The sequence below is a fragment of the Primulina huaijiensis genome, chromosome 10 (assembly GCF_012295235.1).
Source record: "Primulina huaijiensis isolate GDHJ02 chromosome 10, ASM1229523v2, whole genome shotgun sequence".
NCBI classification, from domain to species: Eukaryota; Viridiplantae; Streptophyta; class Magnoliopsida; order Lamiales; family Gesneriaceae; genus Primulina; species Primulina huaijiensis.
This window is the reverse complement of record NC_133315.1, coordinates 18,621,891-18,641,612: the sequence shown is the minus strand read 5'-3', so window position 1 is coordinate 18,641,612 and position 19,722 is coordinate 18,621,891. Positions and strand designations below refer to the sequence as shown.

General features: G+C 36.7%; 6 protein-coding genes across 6 annotated transcripts; 4 read left to right on the top strand and 2 right to left on the bottom strand.

Annotated features, from left to right (window-relative positions):
• Nucleotides 1-21: 21 nt before the first annotated feature.
• LOC140986949 (protein EXORDIUM-like 5) lies at nucleotides 22-1,436 on the bottom strand. The gene has a single exon (XM_073455370.1). The coding sequence runs from the start codon at nucleotides 1,329-1,331 to the stop codon at nucleotides 273-275; it is 1,059 nt and encodes a 352-aa protein (XP_073311471.1). The 5' UTR covers nucleotides 1,332-1,436; the 3' UTR covers nucleotides 22-272.
• A 1,758-nt stretch (nucleotides 1,437-3,194) lies between these two features.
• Nucleotides 3,195-3,791, bottom strand: LOC140985972 (VQ motif-containing protein 31-like). Its single transcript, XM_073453904.1, has one exon. It carries the CDS (start codon nucleotides 3,789-3,791, stop codon nucleotides 3,195-3,197), a length of 597 nt encoding a protein of 198 aa, XP_073310005.1.
• Nucleotides 3,792-5,290: 1,499 nt separating this feature from the next.
• Nucleotides 5,291-8,767, top strand: LOC140986854 (uncharacterized). The gene is made up of 7 exons (XM_073455227.1): nucleotides 5,291-5,447; nucleotides 5,515-5,628; nucleotides 5,706-5,844; nucleotides 6,243-6,413; nucleotides 6,787-7,027; nucleotides 7,538-7,629; nucleotides 8,372-8,767. The coding sequence occupies exons 1-7, from the start codon at nucleotides 5,309-5,311 to the stop codon at nucleotides 8,622-8,624; spliced, it is 1,149 nt and encodes a 382-aa protein (XP_073311328.1). The 5' UTR covers nucleotides 5,291-5,308; the 3' UTR covers nucleotides 8,625-8,767.
• A 1,615-nt stretch (nucleotides 8,768-10,382) lies between these two features.
• On the top strand, nucleotides 10,383-11,046 carry LOC140985971 (heavy metal-associated isoprenylated plant protein 2-like). Its single transcript, XM_073453903.1, has 2 exons — nucleotides 10,383-10,467; nucleotides 10,739-11,046. The coding sequence occupies exons 1-2, from the start codon at nucleotides 10,383-10,385 to the stop codon at nucleotides 11,044-11,046; spliced, it is 393 nt and encodes a 130-aa protein (XP_073310004.1).
• A 574-nt stretch (nucleotides 11,047-11,620) lies between these two features.
• LOC140986323 (toMV susceptible protein tm-1(GCR26)) lies at nucleotides 11,621-15,704 on the top strand. Its single transcript, XM_073454512.1, has 9 exons — nucleotides 11,621-11,831; nucleotides 12,113-12,769; nucleotides 13,093-13,299; nucleotides 13,455-13,670; nucleotides 13,802-14,018; nucleotides 14,265-14,512; nucleotides 14,653-14,831; nucleotides 14,916-15,169; nucleotides 15,376-15,704. Exons 1-9 carry the CDS (start codon nucleotides 11,721-11,723, stop codon nucleotides 15,525-15,527), a joined length of 2,241 nt encoding a protein of 746 aa, XP_073310613.1. The 5' UTR covers nucleotides 11,621-11,720; the 3' UTR covers nucleotides 15,528-15,704.
• A 770-nt stretch (nucleotides 15,705-16,474) lies between these two features.
• LOC140986864 (AAA-ATPase At2g18193-like) lies at nucleotides 16,475-18,458 on the top strand. The gene is made up of 2 exons (XM_073455242.1): nucleotides 16,475-17,626; nucleotides 17,722-18,458. Exons 1-2 carry the CDS (start codon nucleotides 16,610-16,612, stop codon nucleotides 18,259-18,261), a joined length of 1,557 nt encoding a protein of 518 aa, XP_073311343.1. The 5' UTR covers nucleotides 16,475-16,609; the 3' UTR covers nucleotides 18,262-18,458.
• The last annotated feature ends 1,264 nt before the right edge of the window (nucleotides 18,459-19,722 follow it).

Sequence of the window (19,722 nt, the reverse complement as noted above, 5' to 3'; positions counted from 1 at the left end):
AAATATAAAAAACCCTCTTCAAATTTAAATTTTTTTTATATAATATAAGAGTAGTCCAACAAATTATATAAACAAAAATAATCCTAACCAACACTATAATCTAAATTAATTCTACGACAAAATTTATGATAGCACTCCAACAAGTAAGACCAACGCACGCCGTGTGACGCGCTGATCGAAAAATTGGATCTCCCACAGCCCCGCCGCTCCTGCGCCACCCAACGTCTCCTCCGACGGCTCCAGCTGATACTCCGACACATTTGAGGAATCAATCAATCAAGGGCATTGGGACCAGCACAGGCCTTGAGAATTGGACTCCAAATCCACTGCACCAAGAATTTCCTCCGCCGCCGGCCATTCATATTGTAGCTCCTCCCTTCTCCGTCCCTCATCACCTCCCCTATGTACCCTCCGCCGCCACCAGTTCCGTACAGACCTTCACATAGATCTCCAATCTCCGTCGGAGCCATTGGATCCTCGCCCGCGTACCACGCGTTAACCAGCGGGTTCGACGATAGCTCCGCCAGCTCGTGGCCAATGACGCTTATCATCCCATCAACTCCTATGTCTCCGTTCGGAGGATTCAACGGCGTGGCACCTCCACCGGACATGTACGACGGAATAGCGAAGGGATAAGCACAGAGCTCAGGGCATTGCTTCCCGGAGTTACCCACCCACGCGTACGGTAATGTGTAACCCACCATCGACGGGAATGTGAAGTAGTGGAACCCACAAACTGCCCGGCAGAAATCTTGCACGGTCACATCCACTGAGGTGAGGATGAGATAGATGCCGTTCTTGTGGTCGACGGGGAATGGTTTGGACTTGACGGCAGAGGCGATAACTTCCTGGATGGAGAGACGGGTCAGATGCGTCCCAAGGGAGTATTTCGTATCCGAATACTCGCCCGCAATGAGAACAGATCGCGAAATGTTGCCCCCCGTCTGGTCAGTGTAGAGGGAGACCGTGCGCCACCACTCAGACACGGAAGGGGAAGGAGCGGCCCGGTGGTTGAAGGTGGATATGGAGAGCAGAAAGTCCTTGATAACGAGCTGCTGGGATGCAGCCCACTTCCCGTACCAAATGAGGTAGATATTGATCGGAGAAGACAGAACCGGACCCATGTGGTACCTTAGATTGACGAGATCCGACGAGCCCTCATATCTCTTCGATGCCGCCAAGGATCTGGGAGGAAGCTGAGGATTGAAAGTCACCTTGTAGTCAGTACTGGTCCGCTTCTTGTGATGGGCGGATTGAACTGTCGAAGGGAAGAAGAAGAATATCAAGAAACCAAAGAAGGCGAGAATTACGGTCGTTTGAAGTGCTGCCATGGCGCGGCGGAGGAAGTGGTGGTGGAGCTACGTTTGGTTTGTGTGGAATGGCCGGTGGATTATAAAGAAAAGAGCAAGTGAATGAGCACTGAGAGGGGTGTGGGCTGTAAACAGCTGCAATTTCCTTTGCCTTTTAGCTACTCTTCGCTTTCGTCCAATGGTTTCTTCTACGGCACGGATGACACGTCAGACACACAATTAAAAAAAATTCCCAATTTTATTTTTAAAATAAACTATAATCCATTAAATTTTAAAATTTTTTTTTGTGTAAAATGTGTAACCAATAAAATCAAACAAATTATTATTTATCAATTAAATAAAAATACTATATTAACTATTATATTTGGTTTTTTATTATATTAAATTATTTATTAGAATATTATAATTATCATATCTTTAACTTCGTATCCTGCTTAAAACAAAAAGAGAAACTAAGACGAAAGATGCATTAGCTGTCAAGTTGTATATCTAAATTGAGATGCCATGGGAATCCAACAACATTTTAAGAAAAATATCATAGATACAGTGATGGAGTCAAAATTAATTACATAAGGAATACCAAATGAAGGATCCATGTACAATTAACGGATTTAAAAAAAAAAAAAAAAGGAGCACAGAAATACACACAAAAAATTCAAATTTTTTATTGTCCAAATATAGATAAAAATTTAAGATGAATAAAAGTGGTGGGCCACAACAGCCCAACTTCTGGTGAGGTGTCAAGGCTCGAATTAAATATTTAGGTAAATTTGAATTTCATAAGGGGCACTTGAGTGACTATCAATGTAGCCTGGGAATTTTGTGATATGTGGATGGATAGGTGGTCCAATACAAAGGTACTCACTGAATGGGCTCCGGCTGGCAACAGCTGCCTATTTATAATCAATTATTATATCAAACAAACGAAGTGGGTGGGTGCTCGATGAGTGTGTGTGTGTCTANCATTTAACACATGTATGATTTTGATATATTTTTTTTGATGTTGAATAGGTTAGTGTCATCTCAGTAGTCACACAGAGTCGGACACGGTAGATATACAACCTATCGAAATTATATATTTGAAATCAATTTTTTAGAGAATTATAAAAATAATATTGTATTGATTTTTATTTTGTTTCCATAATCAATTAGGTTTTTTTTTTTTACATAAAATGTGAAAATGGGCGGTTTCGTTCCCGAAAATGGCCTTTTTCAAATTGAATTACAAACAGTAAAAAAAATTAGTTTCGAAAAAAAATGTACAATTTACTAAAATTATTGTTTGGGTAAATTTTTGTTTATCGGTATAATTTAGGCGAAACATACTGTATTTGGACATGTAAGGATTTTGACTTCTTAAATTCATTAATATTAGGTATATGAAAGAGATGCACAATCAAATCAGTGCATGTTTGTGTGTGAATGGTTAATTCCACAATAAAAATAAAAGCTTTACTAAAAAAATAAATATTAAAAAATTTGACACCTTAGTACTAAAATATACTCAATATTTTATTAATGTGTAGTTTAGGGGCCTTTTGTCAGGAAGCTTGAGTGAATTGGTGAATTTCGCCCCTCAATATTACATATTTACATTCGCCCCATAATTGTTTTACTTTTGACAAACAGACCCATTATATTAATGATATTTTTGTGGATTTTTGAAGGGATGCAAATAATTATATTTCAGAATAGGCCGTATTTGGTCACCTTTTTCTTGAACACGGTTCCTATCCCCTACTGCAACATATGAAAACTGAAAAGGCCATCATGTTTATGAATACTCACAATTAGTATGCTCATCCTATCATGCATCCTACATAGAATTAATCTTCATGCATGAATTTAAGAAAAAAGATATAGAAAATACGATCACGTTAATTTCTAAGGAAACTTAGTATCTGCAGCAGTCGGAGAAGTTAATGGAAACAAGGTAAGCAACTTTGGTTGTGCCGAAACCGTGCATGGACCGTTATCCTCAGGATCAAGCCTTGGTTTAGAGCGTGGCGAAGGATGTAGATAGAATCTCTTTTCTTTTGTAACTTTCTCCTCTAATAATTCTCCAGCAGCCTCTGACACTCGTTTGTTCGAGCCGCATGGATGCGAGTAAGGAATCATTGGGGGGCTGCAGCTGCTTATTGGGCTCACCTGCAAACTACTCGACGGGCTCGGTGACTGGACCTGATGATTATTACAAGCAGCATGCGGCAGCTGGTAAACTTTGAAGCTTGTGACCGGTCTCGCGATTTCGATATTGGGTCGAGCATATAGTTTTCTCCTTTCGTGGAGCTTTGCAGTCGGGTTCTTGGGTGCCGTTGGCTGATCCGTCTCATTTATAGGTGGGCCTGTTAGGCGCTGGACAAGGTCTCGGAAACAGGTCGAATCGGCCTGAACGAACGTGGTCGCTCCTTTGGAACCACCACCGGTACCAGTATTACCTGCTGAGCTTTCAGTACCAGTGCTCCCAAGTAACTTGGTCATTATCTACAGGTTAGTTAAAGCATGCATTCTCAGTTGGCAAACATTTTCGATATATTTAATTTAGACTTTTGCAAGACGATATATTGCAACATATATATAGATACAGTTAATTCTATGTTCATAGTCAACCATTTTGTGTCGATCAAACATATGTATATATCGTTCGGCCACTATTGTGGTACACTTTCTTGCTCATAGAACATTCAATAGCTCTTCCAATTTACTTTGGCTAGATGGAAATATTCCATCTTGGATTTCATGTATTGTAACTCGGGATTTACCGATTTGATGATATGAATGTTTAACTTTCAAAAATAAAAAATACATAACAATTCGGTGAAGTCTAAGATTCAATTACATTATATAAATGTATAATTTTCATAAAAAAAAAAACAAGAAACGTCTTATAATTAAATTGTCAAATTCAGGATTAGAAAGACGAAATAACTTATCATGCCATTGCTATATCTAAATCTAAACACGGTGAAAGCATCAATGGCCATAGAACCATCACCTCAAAAACCTCGTCCAAGTTGAGAACCAAAGCGAGAGTTCTGTCTTACGCTGGAGAAACCAAAATAGAAGACAAAAGTATGATATTCTATTTTAAATAAATAAATATTTATAGACTTGAAAAATCCTAAAACTTAAGGGAAGACGACTGTGTTTGTTGAACACGACGAGCTCCGCCACGGACGACGTCTTGAAATGATGTCGGAAGGAAGAAGATTCTTGGAGGTTCAATTCAAATCATAAACCTGCTGGTAAATGTGTGAATTGACTATATATCGATGTTTCTATATTTGTGCAATTAATTAGCATTTCTTTGAGAGGTAATATTTGGTCAACCATGAATGAATATGCATGGAAGCCATGAATATCGTATGAAAGTCCTCTAGTTATTCCCTAATGACCAGGGGTTTAAGGGTTGTCCTAAAATTTTGAGTCAATCACAAATATTCCAGAACGTTGACTCTTTTGTCTTCCGTTCATTTTCGATGGAAGATAAATATTTCAGATTTTTTTTTTTTCGGAAACTAATTAATCACAAAAATATTAAAACAATGGAATGACATATCAATGGTGTCGTAAGTGTTCTAAAACGCGGTAGGCGATAGGTGAACAACTACTTACTATCTATCGCTTAGGAGTTCTCTAGGCTGTATTTTTTTTTAATTGATTTTTATAATATTTAGTAGGGTTATATATTAATATCTTTAGATTTATTTTATTTTATTTTTTTTAATATTAAATTATTTATTATATATTTTTATATAAAATATTCGTATAAAGATTTGAATTTGAATTTGAATTTAAATAAATATGTTATTTCTATCAATATTTTTTTTTAATTTTAAATTCAAATATTCGCACGATGTCTGGTGCACAAAACTCCACGCCTCGAGAAATGGCGGTGTCCTCCTCCAACCACTCATTCTCTATTTATTATTTTTTAAATGAATGAAAATGAAAATGTTTTTAATTTTTATTATTTATTAATTAATACATGAATAAATATGGATCACATGCTCTTCCACACCGACGTACGCTGCCTCTGGAAGCAGCTCAAGATGTCAGCATACACGCACACACCAAGAGCACTCGGCTTACCAGTGTGTGGCGGCGAGAACAAGTTCTTCACGCTTCAACCTTACGGTCAGTGTGTGTTTTGCTCGTCGATTTCAACTTCGATTTTGATTTTTGGTTTGCGTATTGCTTTCAGGAAGCAGGTGTGGGTTGAGTAGGAGAGATTTTGCTTTCAGAGGAGTTGTTACGGCTGCGGCTTCAGCTGCTTCCACTATTCCTGTCGTGCAACCCCCTTCCTCAATGTCTCAAGGTGACGGTTACCTAATTAGTATGTATGATTGGTTCGTAGTTAACTTTGTTGTGATACCGGTGCTTGATATGGGCTAGATTTGGAGAAATTGCTGTTTAAACCGGATGGTTATAACTATTGGATGTGGCGAGGTCGGAAGATACATTATGTTGTGGAAGGGGAGGGGTTCCCCATTGTACTTATTCATGGTTTTGGGGCTTCTGCGTATCACTGGAGGTTCGTTCTCTTTTTCTTTTTTTGTTCCTTTTGGGTGGTGAAAACATTACTGGCAGTGTACCAACTACCAATTTTTTTCCTTTCTAATACAGTTAGAAAAACACTCGGAATCTCGTCCGAGTTAGCTATTTTTGTCTTGTGCAATTTACAGTAACTCGTGTGCTCTTCATGTTATCTACGCAAACAAAAATGATTCTAATATTTCATTGCAAAATCTAAGATTCTATGTTCTAATATGCCTAACTTTTTAGTCATTAAAAGGTTCTGAACGCGAATGGATGCTATCTTCTAAATATGGTGCAGTGGGGCATATAGATGTTGGTACCCAGTTTAACAATTGCTCGGATCAAATTAGGAAATTTTGTTTATTTTTTGCTGCATCTTTTACTTTTCTTTAGGTACAACATACCTGAATGGGCAAAAAGTCATAAGGTCTATGCACTAGATTTGATAGGATTCGGGTGGAGCGAGAAGGCAATTATTGATTACGATGCTCTTGTATGGAGAGATCAGGTTGTGGATTTCTTGAAGGAGGTAGTCAAAGAACCTGCAGTATTAGTTGGAAACAGGCAAGTGCTTATTCCTTTTCCTTTGTCGTTTCTTTTAATGGCTTTGTGAAGGATGTAGCCACTGCACTTCATGCAGGAAAGTTGTTGAGGTTCCATGCTGTTTTCTATCTGATGTGGCCCTTCTTGTTTCGGTTCTTTTCTCCTACCCTATGGATTTGAATATAATTTGTAATGAGATTTTAATCCATTTATGGACTGCATGTAAGTAGAGAAGTGGCTGTACCAATTTACTCACATCCTTAAAACTAATGCATTAGGACATTCTTATTTCGTTTATGAATTGACTGGTCTATTTTTATGTCTAAAATTTAGTTTTTGCCCCTCCATTTTTTTGGGCAGTTGAACTTGGCCACTTACCGAATTGTTGTCTCAGTCTAGGAGGATTTACAGCCTTGGTTTCAGCAGCCTCAATGCAAGATCAAGTTAAGGGGGTTGTGTTGTTAAACACTGCAGGACAATTTGGTGGTGCTAATGATGCAACCAAAGAATCTGAAGAGACACTCTTGCAAAAGATTGTTTTAAAGCCTCTAAAAGAAGCTTTTCAACGTGTCTTCCTTCGATTTTTGTTTTGGCAAGCCAAGCAACCAGCTCGCATTGAATCCGTCTTGAAAAGTGTATGCCAATTCCGTGCTAATTACCCCAAAAGCGTTCGACATATTTCTTCTATTTCAATTTTACTTCACTAACTGCTTTATGCTTTAGTGGGCACAATATGCATGTGATTTAATTACTATGCCATGGCAATCTAGTTATGGTAGTTGTGATTGGAAAGAGTATGAACAATGGGTGGACTAAATTGCTTGGATCCAGGTTTTATATTCCTGGTGAAGTTGCTGATTGTTCAACATTTTTTTATTGTTAAGCTCGTGATCTTTAGCTGAGGTAGAATTCTTTCTAAGAGTTACGAGATTGAGCTAATTTTCTCATCGTGTTGTATAATATGCAAGAACAGATGAATGCTCTTGTTAGCATTTTTTTTTGTTAATTAATAATCACAATTGTGCTTTTTTTCATCTTTTCAGTCTTTAGAGGTTGAAAAGGCTATATCTCTGTTATCATCTCTTCTAGTCTATTTTCGTGTGATCATCCACGTGATGGAAGTGCTATTATTTATTTTGTTCCAGGTATATGTTAATTCTGCTAACGTGGATGACTATCTTATTAATTCAATCATGAGGCCTGCTGATGACCCAAATGCAGGGGAAGTTTATTACAGGTACTTTATTTGTCAATTTCTTTTTCATATTTGGTCGAGGGATTATGGCATTCAATCAATTTAGAGTTCAGTTCAAATTCTTTTTCTGCTACTTGTTGCTAAATATACCATCCCAAAATTCCATAACACTAGTCCCAAAATATCTCCTACAATATTTATTTGCATTATTTTCATGGTATCATGTCAATTTTATAATTGTTATAGCATACAAACCTTATAATAATAACATATTAGTATCTTAAGCTTCATTGTCTTATTTTATCCAAAGATTTTAACAACTAATTTGTAACATGAGACCTTATAGCTTATAATCCCTAAAATGGGTTTTTATAAGCTATTAAAGCGATATCATATGGGAATAGGGTGGACTCTCCACTTTCAAAAATCAAAAGTCAACATTGAGAAGTACAATTCATCTATATTCATGTAGTTTTCTACATTTCTGAACTCTGAATTTGGTAATCTAGCTTTTATCTTTCCCATTTCCAGATTTCAACAAATCAAGTATTTCTTTCCGGTAAATGTTCTTATATGTGCACTCCCAACACTTAGTTTTTAGTTCTTTTCATATGAACAAAATTAGAGATACTAGAACTCACTCTCTAACCAAGTACTTGAAGCAAGCGTTCACTTAGCCTGTAACAATTGCTTGATTTCAGAAGCAAAAGGGCTATCAAAACAGTTATATTACTTATAGTTCACTTGATATATATTTAAATCTCCTCTTCTTTGATATGTGTAGACTGATGACACGATTTATGTCAAACCAAAGGAAATACACACTTGACAATGTTTTAAGCCAGCTTTCTTGCCCGTTGTTATTGGTCTGGGGTGACTTAGATCCTTGGGTAGGCCCTGCTAAAGCTCTTCGAATCAAAGAATTCTATCCGAACAGTTCTCTGGTTAATCTTCAGGCTGGACATTGCCCCCACGACGAAGTCCCGGAACTCGTTAACAAGGCTTTGCTGGATTGGCTGTCTACTATAAATGTATGATAAATCAATCTACGCCTTTACTTGGTAAATTAACGATTTAGTGTATATTTGTTATTGACCTCTCCAAATTATTTTTGTTGGATATCAACAAATATCCAAAACCAATATCATTTTGGATAATCTATCCAGTTATATTAAAATTAGGATTCTCTAAGATAATAATGACTCAACTTTCGTATAAGAATTCAGGTAGGAATAAGTATTAACCTCTATAAATATTGGCTTACGTAAATCATTACCAGCTGGAAGATCAACAAAGAACCATGAAGGAATACAAAGTTTCCCTTGATCAACATTTAACCGGCGAGTTGTTGATTAGGTTTTTGATTTGGCAGAAAAATATTACACAATTTTAATGTAATAACTTATAAGTATTTATGATCTATCAATGATATATTATTCACTTTACGTAAGTTTAATTTATAGTAAGTAGTAAACGAAATCTAATTTTAATAGATTTAGAACTATTTTTAGGTTAATTTTTTACACAAGAAAAAACAACTGAATATTAAATGTGTACAATTCACTTTATGAATCAACAAAACATTCAGAATATATATGTATTATATTGTCAATACTACACTTACTATTTTATAAAATATTTGAACATGTACAGTGTGTTTTTATCTATTAGAGTTTAAAAATAATTATATATTTTTATTCTTAATATTAATATTTGATTTTATCCCCTAAAATTTTTTAAATTTATTTTACTATCTCTCCATCTCTATTTTCTGGCTCTCCCTGCTTGCAATGGCGGATCATGAAGAGGTGACGATGAATGTGAAGGCGTAAAAGTTTGGTGGGCTGGCTTTGAGCCTTACGGTCCCAAATCGCCAAACGATTGGAATATGCATTTCAGTCTCACTTTCCATACAAAAACACATAAACTCGATGCAAATGAGTATTTGAAGCATGTTACACCAATAGCAGAAGTGAGGGGTGGGATGGGGTCTACGGTCGCCGCAGCTTGTGGAGCACCCGGCAACTTTCGACACACTAACCTATCAGCAAATGGGTGCATTAAATGTTGGTGCTTGAATGGTTGGCTCACACGTTTATAAATGTTTGTCAAAATGTAGAAAAATTTGAAACGAAATTATGCATTCAGATGAGGAATAAACATGTGTTCAGATGAGGAATTCTTTCATAATTTAAGTATCTTTTCATCGAGTTTTCTGCTATCTTATAATATTTGAGTGCTTAGTTCTATAACATTTGTATGTGAAAGTACTTGGTGCACTATATCATATATTGTGAACTCTATAAGAAAGGTTCATAGAATGCATCAATATTATATGCGTGATTCATTACTTAGACATAGACTAGGTCACTATATCTGTTTTTTCTACATTTGTCAATACAAGAATATTTAATATTGCACGAATTAACTTCTTGTTAATTTCATGCGGACCTATATTAAAACTCATATTAGACAATATATATACAGTCTAATGTTTTACACAAAATCGGGTATATTTCAATAGATACGAGTCACCATCCGGATGGATTTAAATTGGTTTCGTTGGTTGCAACAGCTTATAAATTATGATAAAACTATTTTGATCATATGAAACAAGACAACTATTAGGTAAGATATTTGGTATAGCATTTCATTGGTCAAGAAGGGTGAACAACCCGAGGGTGATGCCCATTCCACACGCCTGCCTCACTTCTATAATAAAAGTAGACAGACGGCAGGCCTGAAATTTGAAGTAATTTGCATTATTCATTCATGAGATTTCTACATATACAGCAATGATACAAAAGACTGTGTTGAGGGCTGATATCTCATGTGAAAAATGCAAGAAGAAGATCATTAAGGCTGTTTCAGGCTTACAAGGTATGTATGTATGTATGTATGCATGTTTTCATCTCTTTCTTTATGGATCTTTTATCGCGATCATGATCATTACAACGACAACAATAACAGCAACAACAACTGCTTAAATCTTTTTAGTATAAATTCGTCTAGTAGACACGTCGAAATAATAGTTACCAGATCGAATCCATTACGGTGGATTTGATTACTAACAAAAGCTGATATTTTTCCATTCTTGTTTTATCTGATTAATACAGAGAAGAAGCAGAACTTACAATTTTGATTGTTTTAGGAGTTGACAAAGTGGAAGTGGATGGAGGAAAGGGAATCTTGAGTGTGACGGGTAATGCAGATCCTTATGAAATAATAGTAAGATCAAGAAAGGCCGCTAAATTTGTTGAAGTGGTGAGTGTTGGGCCTCCTCCGGCCCCGCAGAAGCAAGAGGCCCAAAAGAAGCCGGAGGAGAAAAAGGCCGAGGTAAAAAAAAGTGAACAGAGCCCGGCCCAAGTTCAGTTCCCTCTTCACTACCCGGGGATTCGGGTCGTACCCATGACCCGATGGGAAGAACCACCACCCAACTCACAATGCTCCATCTTGTGAGATACGACATTCTTGAAACAAATATAGAACATTACTGAGTAATTGATATTTTGAGCAAAGGCCAAATTTTGTTTGGTTAATGTCATATGAATACAGTATTGTGAATTTTTAATGATATGAATGATTACACACAAATAATAAATATTCTAACAAATAGTAAACTAAGCTGGTTCGTATCACTTCGTACTGATTCGAATTATGATTTGTTTTTGACTTGTTTTATTGTCAAATAATCGAATGGATGTATAATTCGACCACTTATCAATTGGAATTCGAATATTAGATGTTTTTAAGAAAGGACGTGGCAAAATGTGTATGAAAAAGTCCAATTTTTTTTTTATTAATTGGATCTGCTTGATCAAGTTTTTGCTATATTACAATTTAAGTCAACTTTTGCTTGATCAAAACAACGCATACAACTTTCTGGAGGTTGATGATATCTATACACATGTATATTATATATATATATAGTTTTGATATGCTGCACACCTACCGTACACATTTATGTGAGCACCGATGATGTGTCACTCACCTATTGGATGCGCAATTTTTCTATATTTCATCACANAACCACCCTACCCTTTTACCCATTACACTTTAAGCAAATTTTTATCAAGATTATTATTGCCCCTTGTTCTTCGAAGCTTGCCGGATCGGAATCATAGTTTGGGGTGATGGAGGTGTTGTGCATTGGAACTGCCGACACAAAGCTAGAAGAACTACAATTCCTCTCTCGGTCCGTTCGATCTAATCTCCAATTGTTTACCACTGATTCTAACTTCAAGGTGTTAACTTGCTTTTATTTTTGTTTTGGGAACTTCTTTTTTCGTATTTTAGTTATTGGGTTCTCATGATTAAGTCTCTGGAAAGTGTTGAATTTATCATCTGAGCAAAACCATATTTTCTTTTTTCTTGTAAATTTGTGTGCAAATTACTGGATTTCGAAATGTTTCCCGAGTAATCGGTATCATAATTCAATACCGTGCTAATGTAATGTTCAGACTGACGTATCAATTTCAGAATTATGAATGCTGATTTTTATCTGGGTTCGGGTTGATGTGTTCAGGTGTCGGTGGCAGTAGTTGATGTGTCCACCAGTTCAAAAGAAGTTAAATCATGTGGGGATTTCAAGTTTGTGTCGAGAAATGATGTCCTCTCCTGCTCTGCGGCAGAAGGGGAGAAGTCCAGTACCCTGCTCCCAGATGCTAGAGGCAAAGCTATTGCGATCATGAACAAAGCTCTCGAGGCGTTCCTCAGCAAAGTTCAAAGTGATGACATTCTTGCTGGAGTTATCGGGCTTGGTGGTAGTGGAGGGACATCTTTAATTTCCTCTGGTTTTCGGTCCCTTCCCATTGGAATCCCAAAGGTGATTGTATCAACCGTGGCCAGTGGCAATACTGAACCATATGTTGGAACATCAGATTTGGTGTTATTTCCATCAGTGGTGGATGTTTGTGGCATTAATAGTGTGAGTAGATCGGTGTTATCTAATGCCGCTGCTGCTTTTGCTGGAATGGTGATGGGACGGCTAAAACTTTCCAAAGAATCAGCCACTGATAATGAGAAGCCTACATTGGGTATAACGATGTTCGGGGTTACAACTCCTTGTGTCAATGCTGTCAAAGATAGATTAGCTCAAGAAGGATTCGAACCCTTAGTTTTCCACGCCACTGGTATAGGAGGAAGGGCTATGGAAGATCTTGTCAGAGCCGGACTTATACAGGCATGCAGCTAATTTTTTCCCGTTGGAATTTGGATGCCTTGCCATATTGACTTGCATTCTTGTGGTGTTAATTTAAAATTTTTAAATACGGGGAACAACATGGAAAGTTTTGCGAAAAGATCCATCAGATTTGTGGATGGAGACACTTCCATTACTATGCATCTTCCGCAAAAGTAAGGCAAAATGTTTAAATTACGCGGCATCCGCTTTCGTCTTATCTACGAGCTACTTTATCTGCAACTACTTTTTTGAAACTTTTGTAATGTTTATCCTGTTGATAATGAATCACTGGTATTCGTTCTAATTTTATCCATGTCTTCTAGGGTGTTTTGGATATCACCACAACCGAGGTAGCTGATTACATTGTAGGAGGAAACATGGCATGCGACAGTTCACGTTTCGATGCCATATTAGATAAGAAGATACCCTTGGTTCTAAGCGTAGGTGCATTAGATATGGTGAACTTTGGACCCAGACCCACGGTACCTTCAAATTTTCAACAGAGAAAGATTTACGAACACAATGAACAGGTGATAGTTTGCTACAACTTTTATTAGTTTCGGACACTGCAGTACAAAGGATAAAATTTTCTGGACCTTTTTATTTGGTAAATAAGAGATTATTACTTGCCAAAGAATTCAGATAGCCCAAAGGGATTTATCAGATGTTTTCTTCTTTATTTCAGGTTACACTAATGCGAACTACAACTGATGAGAATATGAAATTTGCAGCGTTCATCGCAAAGAAGTTAAACAAGTCATCATCAAAGGTTCGTGTCTGCTTGCCAAAGATGGGAGTTTCTGCCTTAGATGCACCAGACAAGGCGTTCTATGATCCAGAGGCTACTGGTGCTCTTATACATGAAATGCAGAGGATAATTGAAACAAATGAAGATCGCCAGGTCTCATCTCCGTTTATCACACGGACTATATATGGTTTATGACATTCTCTATTTGATTGGCCTCCTATCATCCATATACCATTTTTCATCATTTATATTTATCTTCTGGGGGGGTTATTTTCTGTATATAGGTTAAAGTTTTTCCATATCATATAAATGATTTGGAGTTCTCAAATGCGCTAGTGGATTCATTCTTGGAGGTTTGTACAAATTTTAAGGGTGTCAGTAGTCAAGCAATTGATGAACCTTTAAAAGGCACTCAAGATAAAACTTCTGGTGCTGTGATAAGTTCCCGGAGCATTATATCAATATCTCACAGTCTTAGCAGCTTTCCCAATGCCAAACCAGGTCGCCCCCCTTCACTCGTCCCACCTCACTTTTTTAACTGTTATTTATATTTCAGCTTTGAGTAGTTTGTCCCACTAATGACTATTTTTAATTTGTACATCTAATATAGATGTAATGTATGGTATCAGTGTCAAATGATTTAAATTTCTCTGCTAAATGCAAGAGTAAATCAATAATTCATATTTTTATTGCCATGGCTTGTTACCAGTTATACTTCAGAATTGCTGATTTTTTTCTTTCAAGTAGAAACGATACAAAGGACACAGGCTATATTGCAAAGATTGAAAGCTCAAATAAGTGCGGGAAAACCCATCATTGGTGCTGGTGCAGGGACAGGCATATCTGCTAAATTTGAAGAAGTTGGTGGAGTGGATCTGATTGTTCTCTACAATTCAGGGCGCTTTAGGATGGCTGGAAGGGGGTCCTTAGCTGGTCTTTTGCCATTTGCTGATGCAAATGCAATAGTACTTGACATGGCGAATGAAGTGTTGCCTGTGAGTGTTTCACTTGCCTAAATACGAGTTATTTTGGACATCATTGATCTCTGTACAATCGTGATAAATGAATACCTAAACTTCTTGTTGAAACCGAATAGTCGTTGACTGATCCTTTTTTTCAATATTTGCATATTTAGGTGGTGAAAGAAGTACCCGTTCTGGCTGGAGTCTGCGCAACCGACCCATTTCGGAGGATGGATTTCTTCCTGAAGCAATTGGAATCCATTGGTTTCCCAGGGGTACAGAACTTTCCAACTGTGGGACTATTTGATGGTAATTTTAGACAAAATTTAGAAGAGACTGGAATGGGATATAGGTATCTTATCAACTTAGCGACATTTTATTATTATTATCATCATAATCATCAATTGAATGTTCTCTCATAATCTCTCATTCTCAGTTTGGAGGTTGAGATGATTGCAAAAGCTCATGAAATGGGACTGTTAACTACCCCATATGCTTTCAACCAAGATGAAGCCATTTCTATGGCAAAAGCTGGTGCTGACATAATAGTGGCTCACATGGGACTCACAACATCTGGTCATATCGGTGCAAAAACAGCTGTCTCAATCGACGAGAGTGTACTTCTAGTGCAAGCAATAGCCGATGCTGCTCATCAGATCAACCCTTCTGCTATTGTTCTTTGCCATGGAGGTAAAAATCTTTTCCACTCATTATCATGGGCGACTGCATATGCACCATAACAATAGAAACCCAATGATTATAATTTAAAAATTTATATTGCAACGGTATTATGAAGTAAATCTTTCAGTACAACGGCAAATGGATAACTGTTACATCGTTTGTCAACATCTTGACTTCAAAGTTCCTGAGGTATAATCATGTTATTGTAATGATAGGTCCGATATCTGGTCCCAAAGAAGCAGAATATGTATTGAAGAGAACAAATGGAGTTCATGGATTCTATGGTGCATCAAGTTTGGAGAGGCTACCAGTTGAAGAAGCCATTACAGCTACAGTTCAGCAGTACAAATCAATTTCTATTACTTGACACGTATGTTTTTTCTAGTGTCTCTTGCTGTTTGTTATCAAGAATCATTTTTACAATGTTGAGAAAGGTAGAAAGTTGTTCTGATAGATCCTTTTAACTGTTTCTTGTTCGACTTTTTTAAAGAATAAAAGATAATATATTTGGATAAAGAAATTTATAATAACAATATGTCAATCAGTAGTCTTTTCAATTCGGACAAATTCTAAATTGATGTAAATCTGAGAGATAGAAGACAAAATAAATTGAATTTTTCCTCTACACGCTCCAAATTGACCTCTCAAATTAGACTCTTTCTCCCAAAGATTTAGAGTATGCTTGTTCTATTTTTGAAAGGAGAGATTTGTATTTGTATATGATCGTTTACCCTTTAAGACATTTTTTTTATTGTTTTGAAAATATAATAATCTATTGTGTGCGATATAATAAATCTAGCATTTGAAGAACATACATGTATGTGTATAACATGTTAATGGCAAAAGAAACTAAGAACAAAGTCTTTAAAACTTTGAAAAATTGAGATAACCAAGTCAGTCGTTCGAAAGTGACATTTTGGAAAATTAAAGAAGGACAAAAATTTGTGTGAGATGGTCTCACGGGTCATATTCTGTGAGACTGATATTTTATTTGGATCATCCATGAAAAAATATTATTTTTTATGTTAATAGTATTATTTTTTATTGTAAATATCGGTACGGTTGACTCGTCTCATAGATAAAAATTCATGAAATCGTCAAACAATAAACCTGCTCAATATGAGAAGTACAAGTGTAATAATTATATAAATAATCCGTGAACCCCACAAATTCGCACTCAGTATTTTGCGTGTCCAATTTTTCAGTCCGACAACATTGACTCCCACAACATAAATTAATTAACTATATAATAGAAGAGAAACTTCGGCTCAACACCCGCGCATCTTCTTCTCCAGCTTGCTCCCCAAGTTTCCCTTCCATTCCCCGTATTTAAACACTCTCCCAACACATTACACACCATCCCAAATCACGGTACCGATTCTTTATTGATCAAAAACCAGAATTTAAAAGTCGTCGATTAGTCTTCCTCTGGGGGCTTGGGAAATAAAAATGTATTCCGTGATGGACATGCAGTCAATGGCTACGAATATTTTCTCAGCCTACGCATCAGTTGCTGCATCGATGATGCTATTTCGATCGGTCGCCTATGATATTATTCCCGAGCCCGTAAAATCAGCTGTCTTTTCGGCACTCTCTCAGTTCTTCAGACATTACTTTGGAAGATTTTTCAATCAACTTCCCACCCAGATAACAATGGTGGTGGACGAACAATGTGGCATCAGTCGCAACCAAATCTATGACGCAGCTGAGGTCTATCTCCGCACGGTAGACTATCCCGACTCCGAGAGATTTAAAGTGAACAAAATTTCCAAACAGAAGAGCATCAGTATTAGTATGGAGAAGAATCAGGAAGTCGTTGATCATTTCAAAGGTTTTAAACTCAAATGGCAGTTTGTTCTGATCGAACCCGAGAATCAGAAGAACCATTTCCAACCGGAGAAGAGATTTTTCGAGTTGACATTCGACAAGTCGCGTAAAGATGATGTACTCAATGAGTACTTGCCTCACATTATGGCTAAGGCAAAAGAAACCAAAGATAACGAGAGGGCGGTGAAGTTATACACCAGGGACTGTCCCTTTAATGGCGAGGATGACGACAGTGGCAATGGAGGTGGGTATTGGGGCTGCATCAATTTGGATCATCCCGCCACCTTCGATAAATTGGCAATGGACCCGTGTTTGAAAAAATCCGTCATTGAAGATTTAGACAGGTTTGTGAGGAGAAGAGATTATTACAAGAAAGTAGGCAAGGCCTGGAAGAGAGGCTATCTCCTGTATGGACCTCCCGGGACAGGAAAATCGAGCTTGATCGCCGCCATGGCCAACTATCTGAAGTTTGATGTGTATGATTTGGAACTCGCCAGTCTATATTCAAATTCAGAATTGAAGAGAATCTTGCTGTCCACGACAAACAGGTCTATTATCGTAGTCGAGGATATTGATTGCAGTGTGCAGATGCATGACAGGAGTGCCGAACCCGAGGGCAACGAGTCCTCTAACACAAAGGTTAGCAGAAAATTGTTAGCACATTATGACGCAAGTTATATAGACGAATTATGCTATGATGGATTTCTGATTAATATTGGTGTTTCATGAAACAGTTGACATTATCTGGAGTATTGAACTTCATAGATGGATTGTGGTCAACTTGTGGGGATGAAAGAATTGTTATTTTCACAACGAATCATAAGGAGAAGCTGGATCCTGCCCTGTTGCGCCCCGGTCGAATGGATATGCACATTCATATGGGGTATTGCACACCTGAAGGGTTTGATGTTTTGGCCTTGAACTACTTGGGAATCAATGATCAAACGAAGGCGCCATGTCAAGAGATTAAAAGCTTCATTGGGGAAGTAGAGATCACCCCTGCTGAAATTGCAGAACATTTGATGAGAAGCGAGGATGTTGATCTTGCACTTCAGGGGGTTCTTGATTTGCTCAAGAAAAAGAAGGACGAAAAAACTTTGGTGCCTGTCGATGAAATGACATGTGATAGTGGAGAAGCCAAAGATATCATTGAAAGCGATGGAATCAAAATTCACAAGGAACAGAAGATGAAGTTTGCTAAAATCTGGAAAAGTTTAACAAGAGGGCGATCGGGCAAATATAACAAGATGAAGCATAGTGAGCAAAGTTTGTAGGAATGTGTGTAGATGATAAATCTGTGATGATGATGAAGAAAAATAATTATACTGGTACTTCTTGGACATGGTTTATTCCATAGGAGCATACACATTTCCCCTTGGATCAAACAATGTATTAAATGTAAAAGGAGAGTTTCTGATGTTACAATGTATATTATATTTTATGTTAACAAAAGAACAACCAATTATATTTATATGTTCTTTGCACTAATTTTCCCTGGTTAATTGTCCCAACGTCTGCTTGTAAGCAAAATGTCGATGTAAGCTGTTGGACCGTTATATACATTTAGAAAGAAGTGATTGATAAGCAAGGAATATTACTCATCCTTTTCCAACCAAAAATAAACTTGTCATCCCTTTCAACTTCTCACCCACGAGAATGACGATCTATCGCTTCCCGCATTACGCAACCACATGATCTCTTCTCCACTTTTTATTCACACATTGCTTCCAAACTCTAGCTAGGCATAGGATTACCATCGGCGCTGGAATCTTCATCGTTTCTTCGCAGGGTTAATTAGACCTCCAAACTCTCTGCCTCTGTTACAATTTTGTTCTAGTCGGGTATCATTTATTTTTTGAATTCAGTGTCAAGGGAGACTACTGTATTCATATGTGACTATTGCTTTGATTAATCTTGAAGGGCTATGTATTGTAAATTAAATTGTTGATGCATTTCTCCCATGTCAATCCTACATTTTCTGTTCCAAGCCGATTGAAAAGCAACCAAAACTTCGATGCATTAATATTCTCATCGACAATCAGTTCAACTTCTGGTAGAGACAAGTATTGAAACTCAATCTTAACTAATGGGAATTTATTTTTCGTATTTATTCGGTTGTAAGACATTCTGTGTTGGTGCATGTCCTTAATCATAAATAATGTTTGTTCCCCGAATAATGCCACACAGACTAAAAACGTGTTTTCTCAATATAAGTTCTGGACAGTACATGGATGTATCGTTTGATTATTTATTCACATTTTTATCCAATCTAATCTAATCTCATATTTAGTGTATCGTATTATTTATCCATCTACCAATCATTTATCTTACGTCAATCAAATCATCAATCATTTATCTCACATCAATCAAATCGTTGAATTGAAATTACAATATTATTCTTAATAAATAATATTATAAATATTTTATTAATATTTTCAAAAAGACAAAACGATAATATCACATTATCTCAGATTTAATCAATCTAATCAAAAATTATATTAACTATCATTTTTATTTATTTTATTATTAAAAAATATTACACATCTCTATATTATTTATCTCATATCACGAATCAAACGATATCGAACTAGATAAATTATTATAAAATAATTTGCGAAGGAGCTTTCAGACTTGTATTTTGCGTGTCCGATTTTTTGGATTATTATATGTTATACATGTAATATTTCTCGTCGTAAGATATGGTAAAATGTTAATTTTTAAATCATTAATATATA

Bases quoted from the DNA above. Each gene is read 5' to 3' on its own strand.
- LOC140986949 (XM_073455370.1), bottom strand. From the start codon at position 1,331: ATGGCAGCACTTCAAACGACCGTAATTCTCGCCTTCTTTGGTTTCTTG.
- LOC140985972 (XM_073453904.1), bottom strand. From the start codon at position 3,791: ATGACCAAGTTACTTGGGAGCACTGGTACTGAAAGCTCAGCAGGTAAT.
- LOC140986854 (XM_073455227.1), top strand. From the start codon at position 5,309: ATGGATCACATGCTCTTCCACACCGACGTACGCTGCCTCTGGAAGCAG. The intron at 5,629-5,705 runs GTGACGGTTACC...GATATGGGCTAG, and splicing joins CCCTTCCTCAATGTCTCAAG to ATTTGGAGAAATTGCTGTTT. The intron at 6,414-6,786 runs GCAAGTGCTTAT...TTGTTGTCTCAG, and splicing joins GCAGTATTAGTTGGAAACAG to TCTAGGAGGATTTACAGCCT.
- LOC140985971 (XM_073453903.1), top strand. From the start codon at position 10,383: ATGATACAAAAGACTGTGTTGAGGGCTGATATCTCATGTGAAAAATGC. The intron at 10,468-10,738 runs GTATGTATGTAT...TGATTGTTTTAG, and splicing joins GGCTGTTTCAGGCTTACAAG to GAGTTGACAAAGTGGAAGTG.
- LOC140986323 (XM_073454512.1), top strand. From the start codon at position 11,721: ATGGAGGTGTTGTGCATTGGAACTGCCGACACAAAGCTAGAAGAACTA. The intron at 11,832-12,112 runs GTGTTAACTTGC...TGATGTGTTCAG, and splicing joins CCACTGATTCTAACTTCAAG to GTGTCGGTGGCAGTAGTTGA. The intron at 13,671-13,801 runs GTCTCATCTCCG...TTCTGTATATAG, and splicing joins AAACAAATGAAGATCGCCAG to GTTAAAGTTTTTCCATATCA.
- LOC140986864 (XM_073455242.1), top strand. From the start codon at position 16,610: ATGTATTCCGTGATGGACATGCAGTCAATGGCTACGAATATTTTCTCA. The intron at 17,627-17,721 runs GTTAGCAGAAAA...TTCATGAAACAG, and splicing joins ACGAGTCCTCTAACACAAAG to TTGACATTATCTGGAGTATT.